This window comes from Scyliorhinus torazame, chromosome 11 (assembly GCF_047496885.1).
Source record: "Scyliorhinus torazame isolate Kashiwa2021f chromosome 11, sScyTor2.1, whole genome shotgun sequence".
NCBI lineage: Eukaryota > Metazoa > Chordata > Chondrichthyes > Carcharhiniformes > Scyliorhinidae > Scyliorhinus > Scyliorhinus torazame.
The window spans coordinates 21,541,993-21,563,450 of record NC_092717.1 but is presented as its reverse complement, the minus strand read 5'-3'; the positions used below and the strand labels follow the sequence as shown (position 1 = coordinate 21,563,450).

The 21,458-nt window shown below is 43.0% G+C and overlaps 1 protein-coding gene and 1 long non-coding RNA gene across 3 annotated transcripts in view; one reads left to right on the top strand and one right to left on the bottom strand.

The window, feature by feature from the left end:
* The window catches only part of nsmce2 (NSE2 (MMS21) homolog, SMC5-SMC6 complex SUMO ligase), a 199,441-nt gene that overhangs the window by 159,739 nt on the left and 18,244 nt on the right, over positions 1–21,458 (bottom strand). For both annotated transcript variants that reach the window (XM_072467034.1, XM_072467035.1), the window contains exon 3: positions 12,237–12,343. In XM_072467034.1, coding sequence (XP_072323135.1) covers positions 12,237–12,343 — 107 coding nt within the window. The remainder of the gene's footprint in view (positions 1–12,236; positions 12,344–21,458) is intronic.
* Positions 1–21,458, top strand: part of LOC140385170 (uncharacterized) — a 56,023-nt gene that overhangs the window by 31,946 nt on the left and 2,619 nt on the right. Inside the window, exon 2 of the long non-coding RNA XR_011933301.1 lies at positions 21,249–21,379. This is a non-coding gene — a long non-coding RNA (uncharacterized lncRNA). The remainder of the gene's footprint in view (positions 1–21,248; positions 21,380–21,458) is intronic.

Below are 21,458 nucleotides of genomic sequence, written 5' to 3'. Positions count from 1 at the left end.
TGTGCGTCAGCCGAAAATCGAGGCCAATCCTGACCCCGATGAATTGGACACCATTTTTCATTGGAATTGCTCTAGTTCCACAGATGCCGGTGCGAGCTCATTATCGGATCCTGAATTGCTCCAGGACCGACGCCGCTTCCTTGGTCGTAGAGCATCACCGATTCAGTCCCATGTCAGCATTTAGTCTCTGAAACGAAGAATCCTGCCCAGTTTTTGTTTAATAAATTTAGAATACACAATTCTTTTTTTTTCAATTAAGGGGTAATTTAGCATAGCCAACCCAATCTTTGGGTTGTGGGGGTGAGACCTACGCAGACACAGGGGGAAATGTGCAAACTCCACATGGTCAGTGACCCGGGGCCGGGATCGAACCCGGGTCCTCAGCGGCAGTAGTGCTAACCACTGCGCCGTTGACTTACTAAGTTGATATAAAACTTACGGCCCTAATTACTCAGAATATACAAATGGCAAACAGAAAGGGAACGAAGGCATGTCTGTTCCCTTACAACCATTATTTATGAGCAATGCCTTTAAAACTTAAATTCACATCTGAGGTGGCAAAAGTGGAGACCAGCATGTTATGTATCATTAGAAAACAGTTCTACTCTTACAACGTCTGAAGACTTTTTCTTGAACCAGTGATTTAAGTGGAAAGTTCAGTGTTAAATACAACATCATTTTGATAATATGCCGCAGAGAAATCTTTTCCATAACCAGACATAAACAAAATGATAAGTGCCTTTGTCTAGGTGTAAATCAGAGTGAAATATTTGACTTGTAACCAAGCCCAGGCATGTTGAGTGAAGGTTTCTGCAATGTTTAATTTGACATTACATTGACTGTTCATATTGAGCAATAGTCTCCATGTAAAAGTAAAATAGAATATAACAAATGCATCTTGCTCATATTCAGATTTATAGGCAGAGAGTAGCCACTGAAGGAGAATTGTAATCTAAATATGAAGCAGTTTTCTTCAATGTAAAGCAAACACATGGATGAGAGTCAAACAAAATCCGAGCAGTAGCCATAGCAATTACATGAAGACAACGGGATGAAGACAACAGAAAAAACACACTCAGTAACAGCACAAAGCATTAGTCACCATGGGTTTGCATCCTGGTCACTACCAGGAAGACTTCAACTGAAAACTGTGCATGCGAATATTTGACGAGGACAATACCATGTGTAACTTTGATAACCTCACAATCAGTAAGCTGGTCAACATTCATAGGTGAACTGGGTGTCATGGTGCGCAGTGGTTAGCACTGTTATCTCACTGCGCCATGGACCCGGGTTCAGTCCTGGCCCCAGGTCACTGTCCGTGTGGAGTTTGCATATTCTCCCCATTTGTGTGGGTCTCACCCCCACAACCCAAAGGTGTGCAGGGTAGGTGGATTGGCTACGCTAAATTGACCCTTAATTGGAAAAAGAAAGAATTTTGTACTCTAAATTTATTTTTAACAACATTCATAGGTGAAGAGTGGGCTTGATGGTGCCCATTCAAGTATAACCCCAAAATTAAAGTGCCTTCAAGGAAGAAAAAGATACTTTCAAGTCAAAATCCAGGAATAATTTATAAAACAACTCATGCTACAATGAGGGAGACTGCAGGAATGTTCTGGATGGATAATCTGGATTTATTTTATGTGGAATGTTTAATGTAGGAGAAAGAGGCAAGCAGAGCAAAGTCTCAAATGAGACCAGAGAATCAACAGCAGGCAAATTTATTAATCAGGAAGCTCTCCTTTGATATCACTGCTAGTGGAAGGAATCTGGGTGAAATCGAGCCAGAGAGATTTTATGGAGGATGTTGTGTGTTTCAGGTAGACTACTAGATGTGAACATGGACATAGTAGAGTTCAGTGAGGTTCTAAAGATTGGGCAAGGAAAAGCTGTGGTGGGGGGGGGGCTTCATGACAAGGACAACAATTCAGAGGTTTTATGCTAAGAGGTAACAAGGACATGGGTAATAGACGTACTGGAATTTGTGCAGAATATAATGTGGTGGTAGGGTGGAGTTTGGGAATGGAGTAAGCATTGGATTAGAAAAGTCAAAAAGCTGCCAAAATATTTGAATGCATTTCAGTAGCATGGCGGCGAAGGATAAACGGATGAATTAAAAACAGAAATTAGCAAAGAGACGGAAACAGTAATTGAAGAAAATACAAAGGGCTTTGACTGCTTTTATTTTGACATTGATAACTTATCCAAAACAGAATGTAAAATGCAATTTCCCTAATCTATTCAAATCATTCCAAAGCACAATTGATGTCATCAGTACAAAGAGCAGGCAAGCACCAAATCTCACGACAGAATTTACACTATTAATTTAAACTTATTTATATCAAACATTTCTAAAACCAATTTTTACGGATTGGTGTTATGTGATAGCCCATTTTTGAGTCACAAATCTTCATCACTCATCACAATTAAAACAACTTGGATTTCCGAACGCAGCATGTAGAGGGCAATCGCACACGAGGTGGCTCCGCCAGAGTACTTTGATTTTGGCCCTTTTCGTCCATCTTTTGGGGGTTGATTTTGGGGGAAACTATCAGTTCGATGGGATAAAGTTCCCAAGTAAAAGGAATGCCCAAAAAGTACAAGGCCAGACAGCAGGCAAGTAATGAATCTCAGTCAGACTTGGAAGTCTCTTCAGCCTCCTCTGTTGAGGAAATAGCAGAGGCTCCTGCTGCGACTTTGGCCAGTCCACTGACGACTGAGATGCTCACAGGCATCTTGGCAGTGGAGCTGAAGAGGGGTTACGGCAGGCTGTGGAGGTCCACGACAAAGCAATCGAAGGGGCTCTGGCCCCCATTCCTGCAACATTGGCATAAATTTACCAGACAGTAAAACGTGATACAGGCTGTGGAAGTGGCCCTCTTGAGGCAGAGTGATCAGATCGCCATCCTAGAAGAGGCAAGGGTGGTCGGGGATAATAAGACGCCGAGGGCCAATGTAGACGATCTGGAGAATCACTCCAAACGGCAGAATTCGAGAATCGTTGGTCTGCCAGAGGGTGTGGAAGGCCCAAAAACCAACTCGCAGGTGCTTGGAAAGATGGTGGAATGGGTCCACAGGTCGCTCAGGGAAAAAACCCGTTCTGGTGACCACTGTGGTGATCATCGTGAGGTTTCACAGTTACCAGGAGAAGAAGCAAGTCCTATGGTGGGCGAAGGACCATCGTGGCTATAAATGGGTGGGGCATGTCATTAGGCTCTACCAGGATGTGGAAGCGGAACTGGTTAAGAGGCCTGCGGCATTCAATAAGGCCAAGGCCTCGTTGTACAGAAACAATGTTGGATTCGTTGTGGTGTATCCTGCGCTCCTCAGAGTGACTTACGATGAAAGAGACTACGACTTTGCCGCACGGAGGAGACAGATGCATTTGTGAAGAAGCATTGGCTGGGGTCAGGCTAACTGTAAATTGTATTAATTGTGAGATCTCTGTTTGGGGAAAGAGCATGTGATTTTTGGGGTTTGTTGGCCGGGGGGGGGGGGTGTTCTGAGCATTGTGGAGTTTGTATTTGTTTTTTTCCTGTACATGTATGGGATGGGTATTGTTCTTTGGCTTTAAAGTTCTTTGACTATTGGGCAGAACAGTGGCGCAGTGGGTTAGCCCTGCTGCCTCACGGCGCCGAGGTCCCAGGTTCGATCCTGGCTCTGGGCCACTGTCCGTGTGGAGTTTGCACATTCCCCCCGTGTTTGCGTGGGTTTCGCCCCCACACCCCAAAGATGTGCAGGGTAGGTGGATTGGCCGCGCTAAATTGTAGAGTTAGCTAACAGGAGCGGAGTGGGGAAGGGGGTACCTGCAGCTCATTACATTAGGAACGTTTTAATGATCAGTTTAGGATTTTTGTTTTCTTTGTGTTTGGGGTTAGAAGTGGGGGGTGGTGAGGGACTTTGTTCATCTTGTTGCTGTTTGCTGGTTTATTTGGGCATGGTAGTGGTGGGAGGCGAGCTGGTGGGGGGTGGGTGTAAGTTCTTTGACGATGACTACAACATTTTCTTTGTTCTGTGCTGGTGGGTGTTGGCGGCCATCATGGGTGGGCCCGGTGTTGGCACTCTTCGGATAGTTGCTGGGTTACCCCACATGGTGGGAATGGCTTACTTTAGATCGCGGGGGGGGTGACTGCCCCCTGTCCGGCTGGTTACTTGGAATGTAAGGGGATTGAATCAGGCTCTTGTAGAGCTATAGGCTCTTGTAGGCTGGTTTGAAGGCCTTGGCTACTGCTTCCGTTTCCCCCCACAAATTCTACTTCAAATCCGGTGGTGGTGGCCAAGCTGAGGATTTGGAGGCAGTTCCGGCAACATTTTAAGCTGGCACCATGTCGATGTTGGCCCCAATCTGCGGGAATCATCTCTTTTCGGCTCGTTGTTCGGGTCATGGGGAGGGAGAGAGGGGCTGGAGAGGTTTGTAGACATGTTTATAGAGGGGAAGTTTTTCGGTTTTGAGGAGCTGTTGGATAAATTACAACTCTTGAGAATAACAGATTTGGGGTTTTTTCAGCTCCTTGCCCACTGGTGGCCATTTTTGGGGTCTCTGAGTCGCCAGAGCTGCAGTTGGGCATGAAGGCAGATTGCCTCGCCTCATTAATAGCCCCGAGACAGGTTCTACTTGGGTGGAGGACACCGGTTCCGCCCAGTGTCTCGTCCTGGTTGAGTGACCTTATGGAATTTTTGTACTTCGAGAACATCATGAGGGGGTCGGGAGAAGGGTTCTACTCGAGTTGGCAGCCATTAATTATCTATTTCAAGGAGCTAGTCATGGTTAAGTTCTGATTTCATTTTGGGGGGGTGGGGTTGGAAGGGTGGGTAAGTGTGGAGTTGTATTAGTTATATGTTGTGGGTTTACTGTATTATAATGAAAAATTCTTAATAAAAATATTTTTTTAAACAATTAAAATAGCTTCACGACTGTTTCACTTGTTACTCTATGAAACATATCGCCTACAATGCCAGATTGTGAAGCTTTATGAAGAAAAAAATACACAATACATTATGAAGACTCACAGGATATGACTTTGATCCATTAGTGGACTGAGTAATAACATATAAGCAATGAAATAAAAGGATGGTGTGGGCAGCAGAGTGTGGAAGCAATTGAATTCCGCAAGTCTTCAAAATGTATTCCATTTATCCTTCTACCCAAAACAAAATCAATTCAGCGAAGTTCTTTTTTTAATGTTAGAAATGTTGAATTTTAAGCATTCTCATCTTCAGACTACAAAGAATATATTTCCAGTGACTAACATAATGCGAGGTTATTTGTTTGAATTTTTTTTCAAACCTAAATGGTATTGGCATCGTGAGTTCTCGTGAAGCATTGGGCTGGATTTCCAACTGATGATGGGTCACATTCCAGGAGGTTGTTTCTGGATCCTTACGCTTCCAGAACACACCACGAGTTACAATGGAAAGGAAGGAGGGGCTGGAGGGAAGGAGGGGCTGGAATGCGAATCCACCCACCTCCTATTAACCACCACTTAAGCTTTCCAAGGGGTTTGTTAACAGGCCAAAGAGCAAGAGGGAAAGTTTCAATGCAGAATTCAATGAACCCAAAAATCTGATGAATGTTGGTACACAACAGTAGGGGGAACTGAAAGCTTGTTCCCAGTTCATTAAAAAAATGTTGGGACACGGGGATTTGTGCGCTCTGTTGTGCACTTTATCTTTATTTTGGCTGCATAACCACTTTACTCGGAGTTAATGCTGCTGCCCTAAAGCTCTTTTTGGCACGACAATGGCAGGTCCCATCATGGCTGCCATTAGCGTTTGCCACTGGTGCTCAACATGCAGCTCCCTCCTCTTGAAGATGCTCTGCGCCACTAATTGAGCGCTTGAGTTCACCTCATGCTCGATTAAGGTACTTACTGCCATTTCAAAATGGTGGCAGGGGATCGGGATCCAGAAATTATCTCCAGGCATTAGGTTCCTGACCCCACTTTCAAAATCCAGTCCATGATTTCTATTCCGCTAGTGGTCTGGTCTAATAATCCATTAAAATAAAATGACCAATACACAAAGTGGCACCTGTTCTTGGATTTTGTCTAAAATATGCGTTAATAACAATAAGATAAAAAGGATAAAAATTTAGAATCTAAATTTGAATTTTAAATGGAAAGAAAATCAATGCATGCATTGCAAAATACCCTGCTGGTGCTGCTGTGAAACGGATCTCATGCAAACTGTAAGCCCTCGTCAAATGATCGCACTGGATCTAAAAGTGCATTAGAAGATCATAAGAAATAGGAACAGGAGTAGGCCGTGCAGCCCCTCGAGCCTGCTCCACCATTCAATAGGATCATGGCTGATCTGACACTCCTCACGTCCACGTTTCCACCCTTTCCCAGCGACCCTCGATTCCCTTACTGATGAAGAATCTATCTGTCTCAGCCTTAAATAAACACAAGGACTCTGCTACCACAGCTCTCTGTGGCAAGGAGCTCCAAAGACTTACACCCCTCAGAGAAGAAATTCCTCCATATCGTAAATGGACATCTCTTTATTCTGAGACTATGCCCTCTGGTCCGAGACTCTCCCGTGAAGGGAAACAACCTCTCAGCATTTACCCCGTCAAGCCCCTTAAGAATCCTATAATGTTTTAACATTTATGCAGATAACATCTCAAATGAAACACAAGTAGCAATATCACACTGTGCTGCCTCTCGTGTGCTATTGTGGGAACTCCAAAGCAGGTGCCATGGTGGATTTTTCTCACCTTCACAGGTAATAAATGCCAAGCCTAGAACATGATCTTGCCAATACTAGCAAGTGCTGAATGTATTCATGTGACATTCCTCAGCCCCACTATTTTAATAGAAGCTTTAACCTTGCCTTTTCTCTTTCACACTGTGGCAAACGTGAAAATACATTGGAGATGGTGATTGATAATGTTTTGTGACAGTAACTTTATAGTTCCACAGCCTTCAGGTGATTTTGGAAAATACTATCAGAACACTTTCCAACATACATATTAAATATTTATTTGAAGCAACTTTAAAAAAAATCAACTTATACTTGCATCTTATAAATCCCCCCAAAATTTCCCCTATATTTCATTCTTCTTCATATGTAACCAGCAGATATTATGCAGGTCACATCGCAGCCAATTTATGCATGGTAAGATTCCATGAAGTACACAGAGATGAATAACCAATTAATCAGTTTGTCTGATATTGGCTTTAATTCAAGGAATGTTGGCCAGGACACCTAGAGAACGTCTTGATCTTCTAAAACCGCCACACACACCTCACACACATAAAACCAAGTCATTTGGTTTTATCCATTTAATATTTTACAGTCAGTCTCTAATTTCACCATTTCAGTATAAAACTACCTTCATTCCTCCTGTTTTCTCAACTTTGAAACACTTTATGGTTACATGGCTGAAAATCAACAAAGTTTTATTTTACAACATCAAAATTCTCAAATTTTACCAAAAAGTAGTTTAATGGTTTATGAACCCAGAAACCGACCCTATAGTTCTTCCATCTTGTCTACCAATAGTGCATGAAAGTTTAATATCAAATCATAAAAGAAAATTAAACACTCACAAATTAATAACCAAATGCAACAACTTACACCAACATAATGCTTTTAAGGCAGAAACTATGTCAATGCATTATACAGAGAATAGAGGAGAGGGAATTGAGCAGAATGTTTTTTTAATTCTTTCATTTGGGTATCACAGGAAAACCAACTGTTCAACACTAATTGTCCTCACCTTCTTGAATTACAGCAGTCCATGTGGTATGGGGTAGTCCCACAGTGCCGTCAGGCAGGGAGTTCCAGGATTTTGACCCAGTGACAATGAAAGAATGGCAATGCATTTCTATGTGTGAGTAATTCACCACAGAGCAGCAAGCCTGACTGTTCTTATAGTCATGCTACATATGTGGTTGGTCCAGTTAAGTTTCTACTCAGTGGTAACCCACCCAAAATCCCATTCCTGCCACTCCCCCAGGATGCTGGTGGGAAATTTAGCTATGGTATCATGGGGAGATGGTCAGACTCAAGATCACCATTGCCTGGTGTATGTATGGCATAAATGTTACTTGTCACTTATCAGCTCAAGCCTGAATGTCTCCAAGTCTTGCTGAACACAAACACAGACTGCTTAATTAAGATGACAGATGCCTGATGCCATCAAAATTATAGTTTTGAGAAAATCTTTAAAGGTAGAGACACAATCAGAGAGACAGAGGAATTTGATCAGTGAGTTCTAGACCAGGGTCAAGTCAGCTGACAGCTCCACCAATACTAATCAGGCGATGGAAAGCCATAGAACCATAGATATCCTACAGTGCAGAAGGAGGCTATTCAGCCCACTGAGTCTACACCAATCCTCTGAAAGAGCACCCTACCGAGGCCCACTCCCTATCTCCGCAACCCATAACCCCACCTAACCTGCTCATCTTTGGACTCTAGGGGCAAATTTAGCATGGTCAATCCACCTAACCTGCACTTCTTTGGACTGGAACCATAAAAGATCTGGGGCAGAATAGGGTGCAAAAGGGGATACAAGGCTGACACAGGTTGCAGATGGTGCAGAATGAGATGATGCCGGAGTGAATTTGAATGAATATTTCTAACTGAATAGACTTGGGCTTTGAGAGCCAGTGCAGATCAGCAGGAAGTGGAAGATGTCAAGCAGGACAGGATATGACTAGCTGAATTTTAGAAGAGTTGGAATCTGTGGAAGGTGGAAGAAGAAAGGTCAAAAAGAACATTTTTTAAAATAAATTTAGAGTACCCAATTATTTCACCCCCCCCCCAATTAAGGGGAAATTTAGCGTGGCCAGTCCACCTACCCTGCAATCTTTGGGTTGTGGGGTGAGACCCACGCAGACATGGGGAGAATGTACAAACTCCACACAGACAGTGACCCGAGGCCGGGATCGAACCCGGGTCCTCAGCGGCGTGAGGCTGCAGTGCTAACCACTGCGCCACTGTGCCGCCCCTGGTCAAAAAGAAAGTTATTGGAGAGATCAAACCTAGAGCTAACAGAGCATGGATATGGGTTTCAGCAACAGAATGGCTGAGGTAACCACAGAGGAGGGTGACACTAGAAATGGAATTAAGCGGGCTTGCTAATGGATAGGATGCGGGTTTTAAGCTCAGCTCTGAGTCAAACAGGATGCCAAGGTTTCATATGGCTTGGTTTAACATGTGTGAGTGGCTGGAGAGGGTTTGAGAATCAATCTTTTTTGCGGGTTGAGGGATGTTTCAGTTTAAATATTCATTTGCAGGACAGAATGTATTAGGGCAAGAAGGACTTAACAAGTCATGGAGCTTGTCCATAGTTATCGCTGGAGTCAGAGTGATCCTGAAATAGTAGTCCGTTTTTACTGGCAAAAAGCAAATCACAATAGAATATAACATTTTTGAGCCAAATCTAGTTGCCGATGGCGAGACCAGTTATGTCCCAGGTGTGCCCATGTTTGCAATGCACATTTGACAAAAAAGAAGGGAAGTGCACCAAGGAAACTGGTAGGAATGAGAATTGGTGGGTTATTTGGAAGGTTACTTGCAGGCTTGAGGTAAGGGAGCAGTTCATCAATAACAGCAGAGGTAACATAAAAGGCAGTGGCAAAAGCAATGGTAGTTAGGAACCTGAGGAAATTAGCAAGAGAATGGGAAGGAAGGAAGGTGAATGTAGCTAGAAAGGGAATTAGTGACAGATCACCTTGCAAATGATGAACATTATTTAGAGCACAAAGACAACAACAGAAGAAAATGTCAAGGGTGGGTCGAAACGTACAGATAATGGAAGGACATAGAGACACTTTTTTTTTTACAAATCTACAAATAGTTAAAACTAGCAGGAATCAGTAGCATAAACAAAAAAAACCTCCCACTGATAAATAGCATAAACACAGGCACTTGACGCAAGCCTGACCAGTAAAAATTGTAAAAGGGGAATTTTCCCTTTTTTTTTTTTAAAAGTCTTTATTCTACAAAAATTTTGCTACTCATTTGATACATTCCCAGAATATCACCTAGTATGCCCAGTTCATGAAAAAACTGGAAAGATGACCCTGATATGAGATTACTCATCAAGGCCCAGATCCGGAAAAACATCAACCACTAAGTTAGTGTTCCATGTACAAACTAGAGGCATACCTCAAATGCCATGACCACAGAACATCTCAAACACATCACAATCATAGTACAGTCATGGTAATTTGGGGAAATTCAGTAGCCAGTTTGTACACAGTCATATCCCACTAACAGCAATGACATAATTGACCAATTTAAATTGTTTTGTGGATGTTTATTGGGCAAATATTGGCTAAGGCACTGCAAGAACCCTCTTAAAATTCTGCCCTGGAAGCTATTACACCCACCTGAGAGGTGGGTGTAATACCATTTGACATCTCAAAGGGGCACCTCTGACTACACAGCACTCCCTCAGCAAATAACTTGTCAGTTGAGATGAAGTGGTCAAGTCTCTGGAATGAGGTTTGAACCAACAACATTCTTATTCAGGAGGGCGGCACGGCGGTGCAATGGTTAGCACTGCTGCCTCACGGCACTGAGGGGCGAGGTTCGATCTCAGCCCCAGGTCACTGTCTGTGTGGCGTTTGCCTATTCTCCCACTGTCTGTGTGGGTCTCACCCCCACAACCCAAGGATATGCAGGCTAGATGGATTGGCCACGCTAAATTGCCCTTAATTGGAAAAAAAGGAATTGGGTACTCTAAATTTAAAAAATTAGCCTTCTTATTCAGAACCAAGTGACACTGAAACAAGGCTGACGCAAAGAATGCATTTCAGCAGCAGCTTCCCCGATCAACTTCTCGTTTTACTTCCCATTGATAATTCCAGAGAAGTTACCCAGTTTCTGCACCTTTCCATCTACGAATGATAATGAACACGCAACAAACAATCCCATTTCAGATGGGGTGTCTTCATATGGCACAGCTCTGCTAATGGTTGAGGGAGCCAATCCTTGAGAGGCAGTTTCCGCCGCACATCAAGCCACCAAGTGTCATCGTGAGAAATCAGCACTCACAACATTACTATAGACAGAAATGAAACAATCTCAGCAGGTCTGACAGCATCTGTGGAGAGAGAAGGGAGCTAATGCTCTGAGTCTGGGTGACTTTGTCAAAGCGAGGGAGAACTGAAAATAGGATTAGATTTGTACTGGCGTGTGTGTATGGGGAGGAGGGGGGGGGAAGAGAGAGAGAGACAGTGTGGAGCAGTGGAGCTGGGTACTAGGTGAAAATTGACAAAGATGTCATGGACTACAAGACAAAGGGGAAATGACAAAGAAGGGTGCTGATACTGGCACATTAAGAGACATGCTTACTCAAGCCTCAGCCTGCTTATGTAAGTGTACATGCTCATCAGCTGAATATACGTACTTTCCTCGAGAATTAGAAATTACATCACAGTAAGATATGTGGTCATGAATGGCAAACATGCATCATTTCTCCAGCTAAGGAAGCGGCCCACAAAAGAACTTGCCTTTATAAAGCATCTTTAATGGTAGTTGGATTTGAAAACAAGAATGAAAACTTTATAAATCGAAACAGTGGTTACCCAGGAGTCAGTGGAGGGGTTGAGAGAGGTGATAGTGAGGTAAAACTGGGTGTCATTGCCGTACATAGAATCCCACAGTGCAGGAGGTCATTTGGCCCACCGAGTCTGCACCGACCCTCGGAAAGAGCACCCTTCCTAGGTACATGCCCGCAACCTATCCCCGTAACCCCACCTAACCTTTTGGACACTAAAGGGCAATTTAGCATGACCAATCCATCTAACCTGCACATCTTTGGACGTGGGAGGAAACCGGAGCAGCCAGAGGAAACCCACGCAGGCATAGGGAGGACATACAGTCACCCAAGGCCTGAATTGAACCCGCGTCCCTGGCGCTGTCCGACAGCAGTGCTCACCACTATGCCACCGTGCCGTGGTAGAACCCAATGCTATTTTGAAATGATATCGCAAAGGGGCAGCAGCATGTAGGTAATAGGTGGGAAACAAGGTTAGACCCTGGGAAACTCAGAGGTGACAATGTGGGAACAAGAATATAAACTATTACAGGTGATTTGCTGCTTACAATTGAATAGATAAGAACAAAACCAGGGGAGGACAGACCTATCCAGCCACTCAAATGAAAATTCAGGCAGATTTTTACAAGACCTAGGAATCCAAGTCATTATTGCAGAACTGCTTCCAAAAATAGTGAAATATAAAGCCATTATCAAAGCAATTTTGACCCCTTACCTGGTGTGTGACATCATCTACAGCCTGTATGAACTGTTCAAGCTCTTGGTCCATAGAAACATAGTCTAGCATCAGCTTTTCCATGTTGTTTATTTCTTCTGCAGCAGCTAGAAAACAAACACATCAATAACTTATAGTTGCATTAACAAGCAATTAATCTCTAGCTGCTTTGGTCACTGAAGCTTTAAGTGTATTAAATGTTTGCAATTTAAGTGCTTCTGGAGATTGACAAAGCAAGAATTATGCTTTGAGAGCACCATCACTGTCTCGTGAGCAGCAATTTGGGAAGATGAGGCTTTGAACCCAAGCTTGTGTACACAAAAGTTGTTTGAATGGGAAATTCTCTGCCATAATCCATTGCTTTTTTTACTCATTTACGAGATGTGGGTGTCTCTGGTTAGGCCAGAATTTATTGTCCATCCTGCTCTTCAAAAGGTGGTGGTGAGTTGCCTTCTTGAACCGCTGCAGTCCTTGAAGTGTAAATATACCCACTGTGGTGTTAGGGAGAGAGTTCCAGAATGTTGCCCCAGCGACAGTGAAGGAATGGCGATATATTTCCAAGTCAGGGTAGTGAGTGACTTGGAGGTGAAACTCCAGGTGGTGGGGTTCATAAAATATCATAGATTCATAGGTTCCCAGGTATCTGCTGCTCTTATCCTTCTAGATGGTCGTGGTCGTGAGTTTGGAACCTTGGTGAGTTACTGCAGTGCATCTTATAGATGGTACACACGGCTGCCATTGTTCGTCGGTGGTGAAGGGTTTAAATGTTTGTAGAAGGGGCAGCAATCAAGCGGGCTGCTTTGTCTTGGATGGTGTTGAGCTTTTCAATGTTGTTGGAGCTGCACTCATCCAGGTAAATGGAGAGTATTACATTACACCCCTGACTTGCTAATCAGGAGGCCATTAAATATTTTAGAAGGAAATTGGACATTTAATGGAAAAGGAGGAATATTAAAAGGTATGGGGAGCGAGCAGGATAATATAATTGGACCAAGTGGTTCATATGAAGAAAAATACCAATGCTGATTTCAGGAGTTGAACAGTTCCTCCTGTGTTACATTGTTCGACATGAATGTTTACAGTAAGTCAGTACGTTCTGCACTTGTCAAATATCACACCACAAATCCATAATCACGTAATCAACTGCAAAGATATTCGGGATTTTAAATTACATGCCCTCGTAAAGTTTTCTCTCTCACGAGACCTTAAAGGATCTTCTAAGCCATTGTTCAAGAGCCAAGACAACCGGTAACTTCCCGGCACTGGAGGGAGGGGCACTTCAAAGATGCGCTGGGAAATCCCTCTCAGAAATTCCCAGGTAAGAGTTCACATGGCAATGGTCCAGAAGCACCAACTTCCCACAGACAACTGTGTTGCGCTGGGAACCACCCGACAAAGCAATTTAAATTGCTGACTTCAAATGGTTCTGCCAGTGTTCCAGCTACTGGTTAGAAGAAATAAAACCACTTCTAACTTCAGTGCAACTATTTTAAATATCCAGACCGATCCCTGCACAGGAACCCCTCCACCCACCCACCCCAGAGGACTCCCCATCTCCCCCTTCCTCAATAAGCACCCTGCCCCTACAGTATTCATCCCCACCCACACAGGATTCCTCAAACGCCCCAAACCGATCCAACCTGACCCTCAACACCACCTCCCTCCCTCCACCACCAGTCTGATCCCTCCATCCCCCGATGTCCTCATCTCCTTCCCCCCCCTTCCACAGCCTAGTGCCATAATGCTGTAATAAAGGGGGCAAGTCCTCCTTCGCACTGCTTCTTTTAGACTCCGAAGCTGGACCCAGGGACCTGCTGCGCTGCCTGGATCTAGTCTGGCCTGAGTCAAGGAATTTGGGCGAGACAGACACTGAAGAAATTTAACACAGTTAAGTGGGTACAGGGTAGCAATCCAAACCAATTGGCACTCAAAGGAAGTTATGGCCCATTACGTCTGGGATCTAAAATACGGAGCATTTGAGTGCAAATCAGGTCCTTGAGACCACTGCTCATGTACCCCCTGTGGAATCCACACAGTTGCACTTAGAAATGGTACCTGAAGTCAATGAGTTGTTTGGAAGATGTTTTTAAAGTCCACTGAACCTTTGTATATGAGCATAAAGCAGCTCATGAGGTTTGATAGAGATGTGACTATTACTAAAAAAAATTTCAAGCTAGGCTTTCCTTCTTACTGTGCTATTTACAGAGAGCAGTGATCAAATTCCAAATTCTTATTAATACATGAAAGTCATAAGCTTGAGTATTCATGACTATTCCTTCGCCAATGCAGTTAATTCTTATCTCGTCTTTTTTAAAGTCCAGGATACACAAGACCGTTGTAATAACTCTGCCAAGGCCAGGCTTCATACAAACTCTAGTTTATTTGAACAACAAAAATAGCCACAGCCACGGCATGCAACGCTTGAGTCCCAGGTTGGGCACCATCGGGAATGCTGTTCCGGGTCTGGGTGGCAGGGACGAGCCTCCGTCCGCTCAATAGGGGGAATGCATATTCCACAAACCCCACAGGGCGATCTATCGATGATTCCCCGTTGCCATCATATGAACTGTATTCAAGATACACCTTGATTGGAGGCAATTAGCATTACCGGAGGTTTGTTGAATTAACAGTAGCACAAAGCTTTCCGTGTTTTAGTCGCATTGGAGGGGTTGCTCTTGGAACAGTGTGTTGACAGCTGTAGACGGGTAACCCAAGAGCTTTCAAAAGGGGATTTGGTTTGTAAGTAGCATTTCCACGTATGGCAAATCTTGCTATTAATAATAAACATCTACCAAAGCTTTCTCAGAAAACATTTACCCAATGGGTTCAAATTATTTTGAAAGCATTAAAATTTGGTCACAAAATACTTTATACCAACAGGTTATTGTATCAAACCTTCCAAAATTCTTTGCCCTGTTTGTATTCAAAGACAATTTCAAAACTACTATGAAATACTGCTACAAACCATTTTTCTTTTACTGAGAAAATAAATAATATTGTCTGGAATTCGAAGGTGAACTAAAATAAGCATGAGCATACAATAAACAGTCAATCACCATGAATCAATGGTTACGGTAGAGAATGAAGAAATCATCCAACTGAATGAACCAAATGTAGTATAAAGGGTTAATGTTAAATATGTGAGTGCCTCATCATTGATGTAAGATCACATGGCAACAGTGCATTGAGATAGTTCTATGTACAACCTCGTGCTCAGTATGCATTGTACACAGTGAGTGTAATGTTCAATAAAGGGTAGAGTTAATCAACAGTTTTATTTGCAAGTCCAGACCCATGACTACCAGATCTAATATCTACAACAATAATCACAGATGACGACAGCCGAGAAAACATGACGAAAGGAGCAAATGTTAAGAGCCCAGCAAGTGGAAGCAGCAGCATGACTGCAGGACAAGGCCAGGGAGGGAAAACCAAACTACACAGAAGGCAACAGGAAAAGGAAGACATGGAAAAATCCTACCTTTAGCAGAATTGGCAGAACTGGCATTGCAGGTTTGCCAGGTACAGACCAGCATCAAGACTTGCAGAAAAGACTAGCAGGAGTAGTTCAGTACCTTACTTGCCACCATAGGCAGTAATGCAGACGATATGCTGGTCAGACAGGGCGTAAATGAAGATATGGCGACATAGATCATAGAATTTACAGTGCAGAAGGAGGCCATTCGGCCCATCGAGTCTGCACCGGCTCTTGGAAAGAGCACCCTACCCAAGGTCAACACCTCCACCCTATCCCCATAACCCAGTAACCCCACCCAACACTAAGGGCAATTTTGCACACTAAGGGCAATTTATCATGGCCAATCCACCTAACCTGCATAACTTTGGACCGTGGGAGGAAACCGGAGCACCCGGAGGAAACCCACGCACACACGGGGAGGATGTGCAGACTCCGCACAGACAGTGACCCAAGCCGGAATCGAACCTGGGACCCTGGAGCTGTGAAGCAATTGCGCTATCCACAATGCTACCATGCTGCATATGACATATGAATAAGTTATCAAAGTTTTTGATATTTATTTTGAAAGAACACCATTACAAAGATAGAAAAAAAACAATTGGCACATCCGAAGCCCAGGAGAGAGGGCATAAGTTCCATTATTAAAGGTCTATATTGCTTGGCTGAGAATTGCACCAATGGAGCCCTGAAAGATGAATTGATTCAGAATCACAGTGTTGTTGGAAGAGACAATATCAGGTTTTCTGCAGTCAGGAGAAGATTTGACCGATCGAAGGCTGTGCAGTTAACAAGACAGCAAAAGGGAGAAAAAGAAAATAATGTTTTTATTCGAGGCAAAATGGAAATCTCGTGGAGAAAAACATGTGATTAGTCCATATTGCAGCACATAGAAGTTGCAGTGTACCTTATCCCAAAAAAGAAAAAGGGTCATGGTAGGTACCACTGGTCATTGATCTTGTTGTGAAGAGAAAAGGCTGCCCTGGCGCAAAGAGTGCCCCACCCACCAAAAATGGCGAGTACCATTCAGCAAGAAGACAGGCCATTTTAAATCAGCTTGCCCAGAAAATAGCTCTTAACTAAATATTAAAGGCGAAACTCAAGTACCATTCAAGAAGTTGGAAGAAATTCAAGAGGTTGAAGAAAGAAAAGAACAAGTACCATCATTCTTGGGAGTGCAGATTTTATGTCAACGAGCATAAAAAAAAACTTCAAATTAGACACTGGAGCAGAAGTTTCAATTCTTTCAGACACAGAACAGTGGTTTAAACCAGACTTTTTCCAGCCATCGACCATAAGACCCCACAGTCCAGGGTCGATTATCTGCTAAACTACAGAGAGAAATCACGGAAACTTTGTCTGTGATCCACAATCAAAAATGTGCACTGCTGTCAAAAAGCATACACAGCTCGATAACCCATCTTTAACGGGGATCAAGTGGAAAACCATGAGGAAACCCACAGACGGTTTCTCTGGAACCGCCTGCGAAGGACAAACATGACCACGGCAAACAAAAAACAACAGAAGCTGCATTGTCACACTCCTGTTAAAGAGGCTGAAGAGGGGAATGAAAATCTTGTTGACTTTGTAGAGTCATGCAGCGTATTCCTGCCACCAACACAAGAGGTTGCATGAAATACGACAAACACAAAAAGCAAATGAAAAATTAGCTAGAATTGGAGAATATTACTGGATTCCATGTTCGGGGAGTGGCAAGGGAAGGGGCTAGAGAAAGGGGTCGATTTGCTCCTACAGGGACAGTTTGCCAGTCTAGAGGAATTGATGGAAGGGGCTGGAGAGAGTGGGCAATTTGTTCCTGGAGGGGGGGTTTGCCAGTCTACAGGAATTGATGGAAAATTGGGCTCTCAGGTTCAGATTTACTTAGATATCCTCCAAGTTCGCAATTTTGCGTAACGGATTTTCCTGACATTCCCCATGGTGCTGCCAACCTCCCTAATGGAGAGGGTTCTTTCACTCGCAGGATCGGAGGAAGAGAGCACTTCTGGTATTTATGGACGGATTATGTCACAGGATTCGGTGTCAGTGGAGGAGGTTAAGGTTAGGTGGGAGGAGGAGCTTGGACCCATACTGGATGAGGAGATGTGGAGTGAGGCCCTTCGCAGAGTAAACTCCACATCCTCACGTGCGAGACTTGGTTTAATCCAACCTAAAGTCGTTTTTTAGGGTGCAGCTTACCAAGTCCAGAATGAGTTGCTTCTTGCTAAGGGTGGAGAACAGGTATGAGCGCTGCTCAAGTGGTCCGGCTAACCACGTGCACATGTTCTGGTAATATCCCAAGCTGGTGGGTTTTTGGGTCTCTTCCTCAGCACCATGACAGTGATTCTGCAGATTAAGCTGGAGTCCTGTCCTTTAATGGCCATATTTGGGTTGTCAAACTCGCCAGAGCTACAGACAGGAGTGGGGCCGATGTGCTGTCCTTCGCCTCCCTGATTGCCCGGAGGCGCGTACTTTAGGGGTGGAGGTTGGCATCTCCACCCAGTGCCTTGGTGTGGCTGGGAGAACTCGAGAAATTGGAGTACACCAAGAGGGGAGCAATCGAGGAGTTCTATCAGAGGTGGCAGCCTTTTATTGTTTATTTCAAGGAATTGGTCACCTTTAGTTGTTGGGGTAGGAAAGAGGAGAAAGGGGACAGGGGCAAATTAGCTTTTGCAAAGGGATGTGGTGTGTTGGGCGTTTTTAATGTATTTATTTATTTATTTAATGTGTTTATTCTTTCTTATTTTATATTGTATAAAATGGAAAATTTGAATTAAAATGTTTCTTTAAAATTAGAGAATATTGTAAAAATGGATGGGCAGAATATGTTTCAAACAATCGCAGCGAACTGAGCAGGGCAGGCATCTCAATATTGTTAATGCCTTGTTAATCTACAACAGGTACTCGGTCATCTCAAGATTCCTCAGACTCGAGAACCTTCAAAGAATATACCAAGGACACCCAAGCATTGCAAGTGTTTGGCTGGAGCCAGAAATTCAGTTTGGCAGCCAAGGATCTCAAAGTTACGAGAGGAAATTTTTTTGAGCTGCATCACCAGGGCAATCCATTGGCAAGAGCAAAAAGAACCGCTGATAATATCACGATTTCCATCCAGACTGTGGGAACATCTTTGGACGGAGTTCAAACGTTTTCATGCTACAACCTCAGAAGCAGTCATTAATTCACTGAAAGAAATGTTGCCATACATGGCATTCCAGAGCGTGTCATTTCAGACCATGGTCCACAGGTTATGAAATTTATGGAAGAATATCAATCTGTGCATACAACTACTTTACCCAGGTACCCATAAGCAAATGGAGAGGCCAAAAGAGGAGCGAGAACGTTAAAATCTTTGTTGAAAAGGACTTGTATAAATTTAGCACCATCAAGCAATCCCCCGTGCCACCTTAGAATAGTTTGTCTCCCTCATCTGATGGGCAGATGACCATGGACTGAACTTCCTGTTCTTCCACATATGCTCATACCATACCTAAAAACCACTGATATCAAGAGAGTAAGGAAGGAGGAGAATAAATATCATACCAATCAGACCAGAATCTATTATCACCGCCATAGAGTGCATAAATTACCAGAACTGCAACCAGGTGAATCAGTCTGGAGTAGAGACCAGAATAGACAGGGTCCCTAATGGAAAGGACACAAGATTTTATCATGTAGACTGAAAACGCGATAATGGGAAGAAATAGGCACACACTCATATCTGCAGGACATTGGCCATCACTAGAATGGACTAACTAACCCTTATGATCAGGAATGCAATCTAAACAGAGAACCATTGGTCTCTGAAGATTCACATGTTACTCTCGAGAACCAGGAGAACTTGAATCTTATTCAGCCTCCAAGAGAAATGAGAATAAAGTTGGTGAGATTGGGGAAATCACAACAATGCTTATTTCTGTCAACCATAAATGAGGCAGAGATTTCTAGGCGAATGGATAATGTAAATAGTGTCTATTCAAGTCAGAGACTTTGGCGTGGGGTTGTGGGGAGAAAGAGATGTGGTATAAAGATTTACTGTTAAATATAGAAGTGTAAGGACAGCACGTGGCAGTGGTTAGCACTGCTGCCTCACAGTGCTGAGGACCTGGGTTCGAATCCTGGCAGTGGGTCACTGTCCATGTGGAGTTTGCACATTCTCTCCTTCTCTGCGTGGGTTTCACCCCCACAATCCAAAGATGTGCAGTTTAGGTGGATTGGCCACGCTAAATTGCCCTTAATTGGAAAAAAAATAATTGGGTACTTTAAATTTATAAAAATAAATAAATAAATATAGAAATGTTTAGTTTACATCAGTGACATGACAACAGAGCATGGAGAAAGACAGTTCTATGTTGAGTCTTGTGCCAAGCCTGTATGGTACTTAGTTATTACAATGTTCAATAAAAGATAGAGTTTACCAACAGCCTTGCCACCAGCATTATCTGTAATCCAGCCCCACAACAATAATAGACCAAAAGGAGTTCTATGTCAAGCACTTTCCATAGGTCACATTTTAGATGTCACCTTTTTGAATGCAAATTACTTTGTCACTCAAAAGGCCTCTATTTATATTTATAAAAAATGTAGGAAAAGACAATATGGGAACTAGAAAGTCTGGAAACTCCCAATGAGCAAAACTGAATTCTGACATTGCTGTCAGCGGAGGTTCATCTCTGAGTCATTAGGTTGTGGGTTCAGGGTTTGAGAACAAAAATCAAGATTGACATTCCAGTGCGGTATTCAGGGAATGCTGTAATGTCAGATGTGCTATTTTTCCAAATAAGATGTTAAACCAAAATATTACAGGTGGGTGTAAAAATTCCCATGTCACTATTTCAAAGAAAAGCAGGGGCTTAATCCCTGGTGTTCTGGCCAATATTTATCCCTAAATTCACATCACAAAAATGGATTATCTGGTCATTACAGTGTTACATTGCTGTTTGTGAGAGCTTGCTGTGTGGAAGTTGGTTGCCCATTTCCAACATGACAACAGTGGCCGCACTTGCAAAGAACTTCATTTGCTGTAAAGCACTTTACAACATACTTGAAAAGCACGATATATATGCAAGTATTACTTTCTTGCAATAAATTGAAATTAACCTTTGAATAAACTTTTGTAGAGTTTACCTCTGCAATTAGCCTCTGTTATTGCAAAGGAAAACGCATTTTACACAAGTTTAATCTTCATTGTTGCATATAATTCACCATGAATATCACCAAAGATTTATTAATATGGGTATACGTAAAAACAAAACTCATTTCAATATGCAAACTCTATGCCACATTTCAATCAAAAGTAAAATAGAGAAAAAACGTAATTCCAATTTTAGACAATCCTAGCAAAACACGATGCCTCATTTCACACAGGTATCAGAATGTCTAACTACTTAAGAAATTGCACTTAAATGAAGCAAGAAAGCCAAACATATTGTGTTCTTCTAACTCAAAGCCTGAAAGCTAAATTGTATTTTCCAATTAGTATCATTTGCTCATCCAGCAATTAAGCTCTGATTTAACTGAAACTCTGCTTAATAAATTAGATTTTAAGGACTCAAAAGGACATCACTCCTCCATAACACCGGAATGAAAACAGTTGGCATGTTAATTACGAGGAAATTTATTACTCTGAAATTACAACATGGAAACAGACTGCTCGGCCTAACTATTCCATGTGAGTGTTTACTTTCACACATTTAATCCATTCTTAGTGCTTAGTGTCCTGCCTCAATCCCTAACTCCAACCATGCATT